General features: G+C 37.1%; 1 protein-coding gene across 1 annotated transcript; it reads right to left on the reverse strand.

The window, feature by feature from the left end:
- Window positions 1–2710: 2710 nt before the first annotated feature.
- Window positions 2711–12863, reverse strand: LOC124160961 (rhodopsin-like). Its single transcript, XM_046537095.1, has 9 exons — window positions 12622–12863; window positions 10841–10953; window positions 9965–10203; window positions 9194–9300; window positions 8041–8147; window positions 7261–7408; window positions 4826–4936; window positions 4526–4692; window positions 2711–3222 (listed from the first exon to the last, which is right to left on the reverse strand). The coding sequence occupies exons 2-9, from the start codon at window positions 10951–10953 to the stop codon at window positions 3093–3095; spliced, it is 1122 nt and encodes a 373-aa protein (XP_046393051.1). The 5' UTR covers window positions 12622–12863; the 3' UTR covers window positions 2711–3092.
- Between the last annotated feature and the right edge of the window lie 953 nt (window positions 12864–13816).

Consider the following 13816-nt stretch of genomic DNA (forward strand, 5'->3'; position numbering starts at 1 on the left):
CCGGGCTGTTTACTAGTGGAATATGAATCAGTCATACACCTCTGCAATCTACCTCTATTCTCGAGTGTTACCATTACCATACCCAATTCCACCAATAATTTTTCAGTGCGCTCTACGTTTCTTTCTTCTAGCGCATTTGCCGCGGATGTGGATTCTCATGCCGGCTGCTCTTGCTGAAAACAAGTTGCTGTATCCGAGTATGCATAAATTAATCAATTATCATTTGAAATTTTAACTAGGGATGAGTCGATTCCACTTTTTGTCGATTCCGATTCTTACAAATCGAGTCCCGATACCTGATTCCCATTCATTTTCAGGGGGCAGCTTGACACGACCCCAGACCGACGCTTGACTGATGCTCAAAATCGTGCAAGAAAAGCCCCTATGAAGCAGCATTCGCATTAAATGACTTAAGGCGCGCCAGTTTTAGTATCTCTGTTTGGAAAAAATGCACTGCGTAAACGTACTGCATGCGTAAACGCACCACGGTGAGCCCTACACATTCGGGTTTAATGTCTTGCGTCAAGCAGCTTCCGAGAAACAACAGTTTTTGTTTTGTTATCAGGCGCAAGATGAAGCGGATGAAGCTAAATAAATATAGCGAAGCAAAGCAGTGACGCAGCGAGGGGAGGTTTTGGGGGATAACCCCCCCCCCAAGAGCTTAGAGAATTTTTTATGAAAGATTTTGTTATTAATATTAGGGGGACGGATGACTAACAAACAAAACATATTTAACTATTCACACAGCCACAAAACCCACTATTTTGAACCATTTATCTTAAAAAATGTCTGGGGGAAGTGCCCCCACACTTCCCGCTTACCTTAGCGAGTTTTCTATACCCTACAGACCCGTGGTATTAGCTGCGCCCAAAACCCCCTAACCTAGCTACGCACTTGAAGCGAAGGATGAAATACAGAGGATGGTTTATCGACTCGTGAACATAGCACGCTAAATTGACCATGAGAAAATCATGGGTTTTCATTAGCACATGAGCACAAACAACACAAAAACTGAAAGAATGACCATGCGATTTTTTAATCGTTATCACGAATGCAACACGAATTGTAAATTGAATACGTTTTAGCTCAAAAGGGCATATGAGTTGAGATCATGGAATCTACGGAATGAGGACTTCCTAACCTTTGAATTTTCCTCTGAGTAAAGTTGCGTGAATCACATTCATCACCAATTTTTTTAATGATCAAACACGTTCCATTGGATAGTTATGGTTGGTTTAGGCTTCGAAAGATCATGAGCACAGAAACATTTTTCTGTAAATCGTGCCTTGGTAAGCCAGGTACGTCCAAGGACTTAAAATATTCAGATAGATAGTTGGTGATTTCGTCTTCGTTTGTTACACATTTAAAAGATTCGAGTCCATTCAGAGTACGAACTATTTGAATTTACCTCGTTTTAGTCATCCACATCTTCGTTCTTGCTCGCTAAATCAACCATCTTTGATTATTTTGGTGATCAATCATATTCTGGAACTCTTTGTTGATGAGTAAACTACTCGATTCCTCGACAGGAACACGGACATTACCGTTTGTCAACAATTGCTTGGAGGTTTGTTTACAAACACGGTAGTGAAGTGTCAACTCGAGCTGGGTCACGGCTGGGCTTACAATCAGCTCGAATTAAATTTAAAAAATGTAATTTCAATTTAATTAATATTTTGAATATATTTAGTAATTAAAATGTTATATTGTTACTAAATTCAGTTATTAAAGTGGTAAAAACAAAACTAATTATTTAATTTGTAGTTTTGACCGACTTATCAATTGTTGTGTTACTATAACTCCTAAATGCATGTCCATAGGAAAGAGATGAATTTTTTGTGTGAAATTATCCTTTTTTTAATGGCCTATATGTTAACCCCGCCTGTGACGAATCCAAAGAACCAAATCTCATTGAAATCGGTGCAGCCGTTCTCGAGTTATAAGTGTTCTAACTAACACGATTTTCGACTTTCTTTTATATATATAGATAGCGAATAAGCATTATAGTAATACATATATCATCAGATTGAATAAAACAATAAACAGTTCAACTGTCTAAGGCATAAATTGCTAACTCAATAATGAATAATGCAAAATTTCTCAGGTGTGTAGTGGTCTAGATGCCCTATGTTTATTCTATGTTCGAAAAAATTATCTTCCTGGAATCGTTGGAATCAGAATCGAAATTTGGAATGGACTCATCCCTCGTATAAGCCGAGGTACAATAAAATATTCTAGCATAAATATTATTTCTGGTGATATTTTTCGAATAGTTAAAAAAATCGTTAGAGTCTTATGAAATTTTTAGAAATAAAATAAACTGCGAGAGACCTGAGTAAGCGGTCAGTGGCGGGAATAAATCCCCAAGTATGTAAGACAACAAACTTTATTTTTTCTTATCGTGCTGAAGTTTATTGTACTGAAAAGTTATCAATTAATTGAATAGAATTTATGGAGTCAGATCGGGGAATAACTGATACAAGCGAGCTTTTCAAAATGCTCCCACACTCAAACCTCAAGAGTATCACTTCAACCTCCTTAGTATTCTCGAGTGTAGGCTTTACCAAGTCATTACTTTATTTGAAACCATTACCGAGGAGAGAATATATTCAATTTTTTTTAGATTGAACTGGAGGTATATTACAAGCCATGCTGGCGGATAGGAAAGAGGATTCACGTTTGGATTATAGGAAACAAAAAACATGGAATGTAGTTTACAAACGGCGCATTTATTGGGTTGAAAAATATTGGGTTACAGGAATTTTTATGTTTGCACCACCCGTGCAAAATTTTCTTTTTAAATTTTTATGTTTCTTTCTTCGATTCTTCCCGTGACGTCTTCTATACTTCGTCTACGAAAATGGCGTGGTGGTGAAGCTCTGGTGTTACTTTTGGTTTCAGCCCTTTTCTCCGGTACATTGACGCTCGGGCCAACAATGAGCTGTTCACAAGGAAGCCGTGCGAAGTGGAGGTGGGACGCTTTGATTTTGTTTTATTAACGATGCTCTTCTTATCTCGTTTTGCTGCTGCTTTTGTCGCTTCGCACTCTGTGTACCGGATGCGCCGTGTGAGATGCTTTTGCGCTTATCCGCTTAAGCCTTCTCCTCAGTGGAGGCGGCGGTGCCGGAGGACTGGTTGTCGGCTGCGGGAGCTGCCGGCTCAGCGGCGGCGCAGGCCAGGAATGGCAGCTTCTCGTTGAGGGCAGCCCTGTACTTGGGGTGGCTGTTTGAATGAAGAGAGGAAAAATAATTAGATCATTTAATGATGAATTTCCTGTCTTTTTGCGTATATTCTATCTTTTATTCACGTAAAGGTGGGTCGCTTTTGCCCTATTGGTTGTCCATAGGGTTCAGGGAGTAAAATGAATCGTATCATTTGAAGGTTAAGTTCCTGTCTGGTGTGTATATTCTTCTTTGTATTTAAACTATTTAATGTTTCCTGACGGATAATGCTTAGGAATTCTTCTTTGGTTCAACATCAAGTTTATTCAATTTTAATTAAACGATTGAATTTTTCTTCGCCACTTCCCTTTGGTCCAGTTGGTAGAGCGTCGGGATATTGCACAAGGGTTTGGGGATAGGAGTTGAAGTAAGAAATCAAGTTATCATTGTTTTTATTCTTCCCAACTTTCCTTCAGAGAATGATTTTATGCTAGGTTATGTCTGTATCTCATGTATCTACTTGAATTTAGACTGCTGTGTGTTAGGAACGGTCTAAGTACCATTTTGATGATCCGTGACAGGTATGCTTCGTTTGTTTTTATTGATGACTTCATTCCTTAAAAACGTTGCCTAAAGGTTATTTTTTCCTTTTATCTAATGTCGGCTATCGATGAATCTTTGCTAAGGCGGTCTTGCCGAGAAGAAATCGATTTTAATTTATGCCCGCGCTTAGGCAGTTATGGCTGAGAAAGAGAAGTTGTAACTTTTGAATTTTGGTGTTATATCGTTATTAATGATTCCCAGTTATGGGCTTAGCTTTGCCTCACGAAGACACATTCTCCAACATGAATAGAAAAAATCCCACTCTCGGGCATTGAATTTATATTCATAGCATTATTGTATTGGAGCAATAGAACGTAGAGACTTCGACGCCTGGATTATTCAGAGATCATGTGATCTACAGAGTCTGGTGAAATGTCTGAATTGATTGTGACTCTAACTTTCTTGATACCAATTGGACTTCTCGCGGGAACTTGGAATTGGAGATTCTTCATCGAATGCCAGTTGGGTCCCTCTTACTTCAATACTTCATGAAGATGAGAATGCTATTTAAGGCCTTATGATGCCCCGGTGATTTTGCGTGATATTTTTTTACAAATTTTATCACCTTTTTAATATAGAATATTTGAAATTAATTGTCCGTCGTCGATTAAAATTATTTTCCGTGTCGTGTTGGTTATGTTTTAAAGCAAATTTAGAAATATTTTGCTTGTCTCAAGTTTTGTATTTTGAGGTCGCCAAAATCAGCACTTGAAATATGTCAAAAATTACTATGCGCAGGATAATTTGGCAATGTGACCTACCTGATACCGTAGACAATTGGGTTGTAGACGGCGTTGGCCTTGGCGAAGACGGATCCCCAGATGGTCACGAGGGGGCTGATGGTCATGGTCTCGAAGATTCCGGCGAAGTTGATGATGAGGTATGGAGTCCAAGCCATGAACCACAAGGAGATGGTCATCAGGGCGATCTTCAGGGAGTAGTGGAGTAATTAGACATTTTTTAGATACTTATTTGAGAATATAGGTAGCTGTTAAATAGACAAAAAATGAGCGAAGTTATAGTGAATATTTTTATGAAATGATAGCGGGAAGGGCTCGTACCTTGGCCAGCTTGCATTCAGCGCTGGTGTTCTGTGCATCGGCGGATCGGAGGGAGGCCACGTTCATCTTCTTGGCCTGATCCCTCATCTGCTTCTCGTGGGCAGCGACAGCCTATGAATGCAATTGGAGTTGAGCGTTATTTGCGTGTTGATGAATCAAATGGTTTGACTAAGATTATGAGGAGAGAATCCTCATATGGAATGATTCTATTAGGGAAAAGGCATTTAATCTGACGTGCATGTTATCTATTTAAGAAACCAATGTGATTGCGTCCTGCATCACAAAAGATTGAGTGACTTCATGACTAGGAGGTGTTTAGGAATCAATTTTATATATAAATATATAAAAATTTGTAATTGGCAGGAAGCGGTAAGTTTTAAGGCGATGAAATTTAGTCTATCGCCTAAATAGTGATTGTTACTAGATAATTATTAACTGTATCTCAAGTCGAGCATTGGATGGAGGCTAAGAGCGAATCCAGGGAATTTTTTGGGGATGGATTAGTCAAAGTAATACCTAATTTATGCCAGTTATTCCTGAATTAAGGTAGCAAATTAGCAAATCGGAAAAATCTACTACCATTTTTATCAATTGTACTGCAGAAGGATATAATTAATTATGGAAGTATTTTGATTGCCAACGAATGGCGATATTCCCTTTTTGAGTGGAGTTCTAATTCTTAATATAGTTCTGAGTTGATATTGGTAGGTAAACGTGATAGAGTGGTTGAATTCACATATAGATATGTTATAAAATAAGTATTTCCCCTGCATTTAACTGTGGCTTACTAAATGGATTTAACGAGAATTTAAAACCAAACAATCCAAAATCGAAGTTTTCTTCAACAGCATGGATATCTACCATCTTGAAAAAATTGCAGATGACTTATACATAGCTTGTGTGGAAATGGTAGTGAGGGATAATTTTCTGTGATCGTATGAATCAGATGAACCAGATGAACCAGATCAATGCCAACTCCATTCCAGTCGGCACGGGCGCCGTCTTATAAAAAATATTGGGGGGGCCTATATCGGAGGTCTTGCCCAGGGAAGAGGTCAGATTTAAAGTGTGTCGCAGCACCGAAACACTATCATGATTCACAAAATTTGTTTTCAATTAACCTGCTTAACCTTATAATTATTTGTTTTAACACATTGTTGAATTTATTTTAAAAGGTACCTATCGTCAAACATGGGAAATAAAAATTACCAATATATTTTTGTGATTTCACAAAGCATAATATTACTTAATTATTTTCTTGAATTATTGAGGGGGCCGCGCCCCCCCAAACGAATCTTTGAGGGGGCTCGAGCCCCCTCAGGCCCTATGGAGTCGGCGCCACTGCCAGTCGGTCCTGAGGAGGGACATTGTAATTACGAAATAAATTTTGTAAAAATGTTTTAATTATATGTGTTCGAGAACGTTATGGTATGACTGTGGTTCTTAAATGCTAAGTTTTTAAAAGGTTCCGAAGATAAAATTCGTGGATGCACTTGGATGATAGTTAAAAATTGTGCCTAAACCAAAAATATGTAACCGCAGATATGTAGCAATGGAAGCGTGATTCGAGCAGCAGATAGTTCCAAAAATCATATAGCCAGTTTTATTGTGGCGTATCTTACATTTTGGATGTATATATATTTCTGGATGAAATGCGTTTCCGTAATTAGGGATTATAAGCTTTGAAATAGACATTTGTTTGAACATTAGAGAATTAGGAACCATAGAGAAGTAAAAATTAATGCTATGACTCGAAGAAAAAATGAAGCAGTATGAGACATTTTTAGAGATTTCATTGGAGTGATTCCTCACTTACTAATTGAATGAAGTTGTTTGATTATGTCTCAAATCTTGCTGAGGGGTCAAGAAACCTTATTGCCAACGTAACCCAAGATAGCGTCTAGTTACATGTGGCGATGAGCCTGTTCATATTCAATTGTATCCGATGTTCGATGAACCAATTTATTTTGTGTTGTCAGTAGCAGTATTATAAATTATAATACAAAATATAAATTAATTTTTATAAAAAGTTTTTATCGTGAACTAAATAGAAAATAAGTTAATATTTTGTTCATTCAATTTTTCAATTCAGTGTCATAATAAATTTTTCTTTGATGTAAGAAAAATTTATTATGACTATCATTCTCGTTCCTTCAAATGATCGCAGCGCTGCTATCGCATTTCGGTGGCCATATTGTGAACTAATCTCCGTATTTAATCTTAAATTGTGAAATACAATGTTGATACTGTTAAAATCACAATAAAATTAGTAGAATATTGCATTGTCATCTAGTTCTGAGTTATCCTGGAAATTTCAGCTTGATAGCTAATCGGAAAGTGGGTTAAAATTGAGTTGCAAGTTTTGACCCGGGCAAGATGACCAACAAAAAAGCGATATTATTAAAACATTATCAAATTTGTTTGAGTTTATATACCTGAACGATGAAGGTGTAGGAGTAGATGATGACAAAGAGAGGGAGCCAGTAGCAGAACACGGAGTAGACAAGGATGTAGCTCTTGTGGAACCAGTCCTTGGTCAGGTAGTCAGTGCCGCAGGCGGTCATGTTGCCCTCTGGGACATACCTGTTGGAAAACATTGATTCACCATTTTTAATTCATAAATCTGTTCGATGCTCAAATCGTTTTCAAAAAAATTTGATACGCATAGCATTTTGATATTCAGTATTGGTTGTGGCTACTCTAAGCATTTCACCGGATGTTACTAGTTATTGTAATTTATGAAAAAACATGGAAAGTAGACAACAGGTATATTTTGTAGAATTTTTGCTCTAAATATTTCCTGAAAACATATAAAATGTGTTTTGTGTGCATATAAGCAATGAAATAATGCATAGAGGCTTAATTTTTCGTTTTTTATACGTATTTTTGACTTGATGGTTCTCTAATTTGTATATGTTTTCAATGCAACAATAATGTGAATTAATCTAGCTCATTTAATGGTTGGTCTGATGCCTAGCTTTTCCAGTGAGAGCGTTATAAGTAGAATTCCGAGATAGACTGAAGGCTAGAATAGATATATTTTCTATATTGTATTCCTAGCTTGTGAGGCTAGAATAGCCATTGTATATCACCTAGCGTTCAGATTAAGGGATGGGTCATGATGGTTTAGTTTATTAAAATGACTGCGGTAACGTATCAAACCATATGAATCTTGTGTGAGGGTTAAGGCTTATAATAGAGGATATGTGACGAACCTGTTCCAGCCGAACATTGGGAAGATGGTCCAGACGGCAGCATGCACCCACACGAGCAAAATCCACAGCAGGGCTTTCTTCACAGTAAGGGGCTTTCCAGACAATCCCTATAGAGACAGGTTTAGACAGTCATTAGAAGGTTAATAAAAGTGAGTTATTTGAAGTGAAACCCATAATTATGACGTAAAAATGTCTCCTACGAGAGCACATCATTACCCTAAAATCATAAGCATAAAAAATTTAGAAAATGAGCTCCTAAACATTATATGGCCATTTATAGGGAAGATATTTTGATGAATGTCAGAAAGTCCGTGTATGTTGTAATCATGGATATAAAAACTAACATTTTTTTGAGATAACCATTTAGACTGCTGAAGTTGAGTATTCTTTAGAGTTTATTCCACGGGTATCAAATTATTCATTAAAAAGAAGTAAATGAGTGTAACTGGTAGTATTGGAAAGAAATGATTTAAATTTATGCGTTTTATGTGTTTTACCCCTTATCAAAGTTGTGGGTTTTCTCTTTAAAGTATATTAGAATAAAATAATGATGGAGGGATAAACTATAATTAATATTATTTAATATGGCTTGAAGCGTAGCTATTTCAAATTCTAACATTGTAAGCGGGCCAAGTCCGTCCCGTTGAAGCTTAATTAATGCTGCCATTTCGTTCGATTATAATCGGATTTCAAGAACGTCCACAGCACGACGAGGGTGCAAAGCGATCTATTTATTCTGTGTTTGTAATAGAGCATTTACGCTTGCGAGGATCAGCATAGTGAAATTGTGAATTCAATAGATTATATAATCTCGATTATAACTGTCGGTTAGCGGACTTTGAATCCAGTTATTATCCTATTCAAATATGGATGTATCTACCACCAGCGTCCCGCGTTGTAAATTGCAAATTCAATTGCACAAAATTTAATGAGTGGTGGAGGAAAAAATATTTTGTGGCTGAATGGGAAAACCTCCTTAGTTATGTATGTGATTTTGATCGGGAACTGTTTTATATTTTTTCCTCACATAGGACTTCTTTATGATGTTATCCGTATTTACCCCGGCATAAGAATCCACTTTATTAATATTCGTCATTTAATGATTTATATTGAGACCATAAACTCCAGTTTTCATTTATGAGCATTGTCTCACCTTGACGATGACGTTGTATCTGTCCATGGCAATGGTCACCATGGTCCAGATAGAGGTGCATCCGAAGAGCGAGCCAGCGAAAGCATAGAGCTCGCACATCAGAGGCCCTGGAAAGAGAAGATAATAGGAAAAAATCAGTCATAATACTCCTTTAGCTTTAACAGCATTTTGGTAGTCTTGAAATTTACGTAATTCATTTTTAGAGTAATTCCCATTTAAAATGAAACCATTATTTAATGTAAAAATAAGATGGAATATCACTATTGGTATCAAAAGGAAGCACTCGACCATATTTTGCAATATTTATTTGCGACGATCTCTTCCGAACTCTCCGAATCAAACTCAAATTTCCATGGCGTTGTCCAAAGATTAAGAGTTAATTAAGTTTTTGCCATAGAAAGCGTTACGTTACATTTCTCATTAAATATTTAAGTATAATTGATGCGTTAATAAAAATGATCAAAGAAAAACAAATAGTAAAACGTGTATTATCCTTTTTTCTCAAAACATGGCGTGCATTTACATGCAATAGTGAATGATAAAAATCGTAGACCCCTTTTTTGCAGAATTTCTAAAAAATACATGTGTAATATTTATTTGAAATCATTCTCGTATATTAAGATCAAGATACTTTTGCTATAAGCTCGCACACCAGAGGCCCGGATGAGAATATAGAAGTAACACAGAGATTACGAGATGACCAATTTTTTTTCAGAAACATTAACTCAAAATTATCTCGAAATTAGATAAATTTATATTCCGGTTACTCACCGAAGATCCAGGTCTCATTGTAGCAGTTGATCAACATGAATGGGCACATGACGACCATCATGCAGAAGTCGGAGAAGGCAAGATTGACGACCAGCAAGTTGGATGGAGTTCGGAGGGACTTGGTGCAAGAGAAGACGTAGATGACAACACCATTTCCGCACCAAGAGACGACTCCAAGGCACCCAATGACGAATCCTAAGATTCCATGCCACAGGGGGTTCATTGGAGGGAACTGGTACCTGTTGAGGACGGAAAATATACAGATAAAATTGGTGCAATATCACTGAAAAGCTTCAGTTTTTGAAAATGTCCATTTGTTTAAGGTACTACGGGTTGTTTACTTTGATATTCTCCATGAGTGGGTGCAAAACACAGCCACCGATCTTGCTCACGAATAGGATTTTATAAAAACTCACTCAGCCTTCATTAGTATCATGGGTTTTACTCGGAGATTCGTATAATTTTGGAGTTGTATTTGGTTCTTGTTGAAAAAATTGCTTATATATAACCTGAGAACAAGCTAAAATCGACATATCGTGAAGACATATGGACAAATCGACGGATTCTATTCGTATTTCTCACAAAAACGTAGGAATGAGCGACTTGAACCAAAGTTTTCACTTCGCTTGTTGAAAATTACTATGTTAGTAAGGTATTGGGGAATAGTTTTAAAAACAAATATGCAAAGATAATTTAAATTTTATCTTTTGAACGCCAAAGAGCGTTGAAAATCAAAATGAATAATTTATTTTGCGAGAAACAAATCATTTCATTGCGGTCGTTATAACGGTGTACCTTGGAAGCGGTTTCAAACCTGGTAAATAATATAATGGAACTGCCCGCGTAAGTAAATTTTAAGGATCTTGCTCAACTTACCAGTGTGGGTCAATCAAGTGCAACATTTCCGGAAGGACCATGTCGACAACGGTCTGGTTGGATGCCCCAAAGCGGGCAGCCTCGGGTTGACCCAGCAGCGCTGCAGATGCCATCTGTAATGGGAGTCGAAGAGCTCATGAAAACCATTGATATCTAAGGGTATAGGACGAAGAATCCAATAATAGCAGTTAAATATTTCACTTGACTGTAAGTGATGGAGATCTCTATGCAATCATTATCTATACGTAGCAATTGTGTATGCTTGTAGAATATATGTTCACGAAACTCCTGAATAGTCATTACCTCTTTTGGCGGCCATATTGCGCTCTTTAGGCGCTCTGACTCCGTGTTTCAAGTGTAATGTTGGTTTAATACGAGTCGGTTGAGCTCAGACGGACTTGAGCCTTTGATTTGTGGATTATCATGGTAACTGTTTGATATGAACGGAGTAGCACTATTTGTTCGCAATTGTTTTCCCAGTTTCAATTAAATGCTGCTCATAGTGGTTGGTTTTCATTTCAAGTCTCATCTACGGTTTGCTAAAGAAAATGGTGTCGGCTCATGGTACATTAGCAAAGGCAAGCATCTTATCCCTCTGGAGTTAGTGGTCGTAAAGCAGAATCATAAACCCTCAAGCTTTGCGTACAAGTGCATTGTTCGAGGGCTCATAAAATATATTCCTCTCTTACGTTTCAATTTTTAAGATAAAAAACTATTTATTAAATTTTAACTTTTTACTTTTATTCATAGTTGCAACAAGTTTCTCTCAAGTTTGTTAGGATTAAAAGACATAGAATTGTGCTCTTTTTATTAAGACTTTAGCGAATAAGGAAGAGAACAAGGTCTTACGATGGGGCAGTAAGTTCCTTGAAACTAGGTATCCAGTTATTCTAATGGAAAATGAAGATCCATTTTGAAACGGCCTGATCAGAATTAATCAAGCGTGATATCTGGGCATCAACTATGATCTTTATCAAATCAGATTTTATCTCTAGCAGAACTGTTCTGATGTAATACCATATCAAACCGACAATGCAGTATTTGAAATCTAAAAAATGAAAATCTATCACAAATTCAATCTAAATCCATTTTATGTGTTGCGTTTCTCTTTGTATTACTGATATTGGCAATTTGAGCCATGGTAATGGATATTTATCTCTTCCGTGACACCAGGTACAAAGGTCTTAATATATTCATGGACTGCCCATAATCATTTATTTTATTCGATTTCTGAGTGATTTGTCGAATTTTTATTGGTTATTTACAATCAAAATGTAAATATTGTGATGTAAGAAATAATTAAAATATCAATTCTGATATATTTTCCCAAATCAGAATTTAAATCATTAGGTTTCAGTCGCGACTAAATCTAAGGTATGAGGTATTGTAAGTGTTCCACAATCGCATGTTTGGAGAATGAAATTTGTAACATCATGAAATTTAGTAGACATGGATTAATCAACTCTGTCTAAACCAGTGCTGCTTCTGGGAGAAATTAAATTTCAAGACCTCTCATTTTCAAAAATGAGAAAATTTTCTACTCAATCATAATTATTGTTGCAGCTACTTATTTCGCCATTAAACTATACAGCACAAAATAACAAGTTTTTCTGGGATGTCTTATTGATTTAACATTGCTCCTGCATATATAACACTACGTAAAGTACATGAAGTCAAGATAGTGTGAATCTGTCCTGGATGGATATGAAAATTTATACATTTTTGATGTTACTTATAACTACAATTTGGTTAAAATGGGTTGAAAATTGGTGGTTACTTACTTTTCCGTCAAGGGAAATCAGTAGTGTTGGAGTGAAGAAAGTCTCTCAGACGACTTGCCGCCTTTAAAAGTTGTTCACACAATTCGCCTCCCGAACGGACGTATCCCGGAAACGAAGTACAGAGCGAAGTATACTTGCTTTGAAATCACTAGTGTACCTGTCTCTCTGCTGTGCGGCGGGCAGTCGCTGAAGCGTGGGTTTACTCAAATTGGTGAGAGGCACGCCACGTCTCTGACGAGCAATGCAAGCGGACGCCGGACATTATATAGTCGTCGTCCGCGAGGGGTAGGAATGGTGGGGAGAAGACAGCGGAAAGTACGGTAGGGGAAGATACCCTGTGGAAACGCAATTAGGGACGGCAACTGTTTTGAGTTGCGCACGAAGGAGATGCAAAAAAAATATGCATAACTTGGTGGGAGGGGCAAGGGAGGGGAGTAGTTGGTGGAGAAAAGAAAGAAATGGAACGTTATGCATGGGTGTGAGTATGTGCACTTCGTGGAGGAATTTTTTAAACTCGTTTACGTGAGGACGACCTTGAAGCCGCGGGGGTAATTCCCTTAAGTAAGAATCCTTTCCTGAGGAATTGTTAGGAGTCCATGAGATACCAGTCAGCTGTGAGAGTTAGTATTGGAAGTTAAAATTAAACCATTAAAAACCTATTCTAAGTCATTTTAGAAAACCGATTCCGATGATTACGTATATTTTTCTGGGATATCTTATTAATTGAACATTGCCTGTGCATGTATGGGCATATCCAGTGGAGGCAGGAGGGGGGGGGGGCAACTGCCCCCCCTTGAAGCGAAAATAAATTTAGCTCAAAACAAAATTGATGAACAAATTTTCCATTTGAAGAAAAATGATATTAGTATAAGACATGGAACTAAAATAGAATTATTTTTTCAAGCATATAATTATAAAAACTAATTAATTACTGCCATAATTTCCATAAAATTTTGGTTTCATTAACCTTTTCTGTGCAAAACAAGTTACAACTTGAACTACCACAGCTAGTTTTGCCCCCCCCCACCCCCCTAGGTTTTGATTCTGGGTACGCCCATGCTTGCATGTATACAAATACACAGAGTACATAAAACCAAGAAAGTGTGAATAGAATATATTTATGTAAGATAGACTTTACATTTACTTTAATTTTAATTTACCCAGGATGAAATTAGTAATGAAAAAACCATTTGGC

The sequence above is a fragment of the Ischnura elegans genome, chromosome 6 (genome assembly GCF_921293095.1).
Source record: "Ischnura elegans chromosome 6, ioIscEleg1.1, whole genome shotgun sequence".
In the NCBI taxonomy this organism is placed as follows: domain Eukaryota; kingdom Metazoa; phylum Arthropoda; class Insecta; order Odonata; family Coenagrionidae; genus Ischnura; species Ischnura elegans.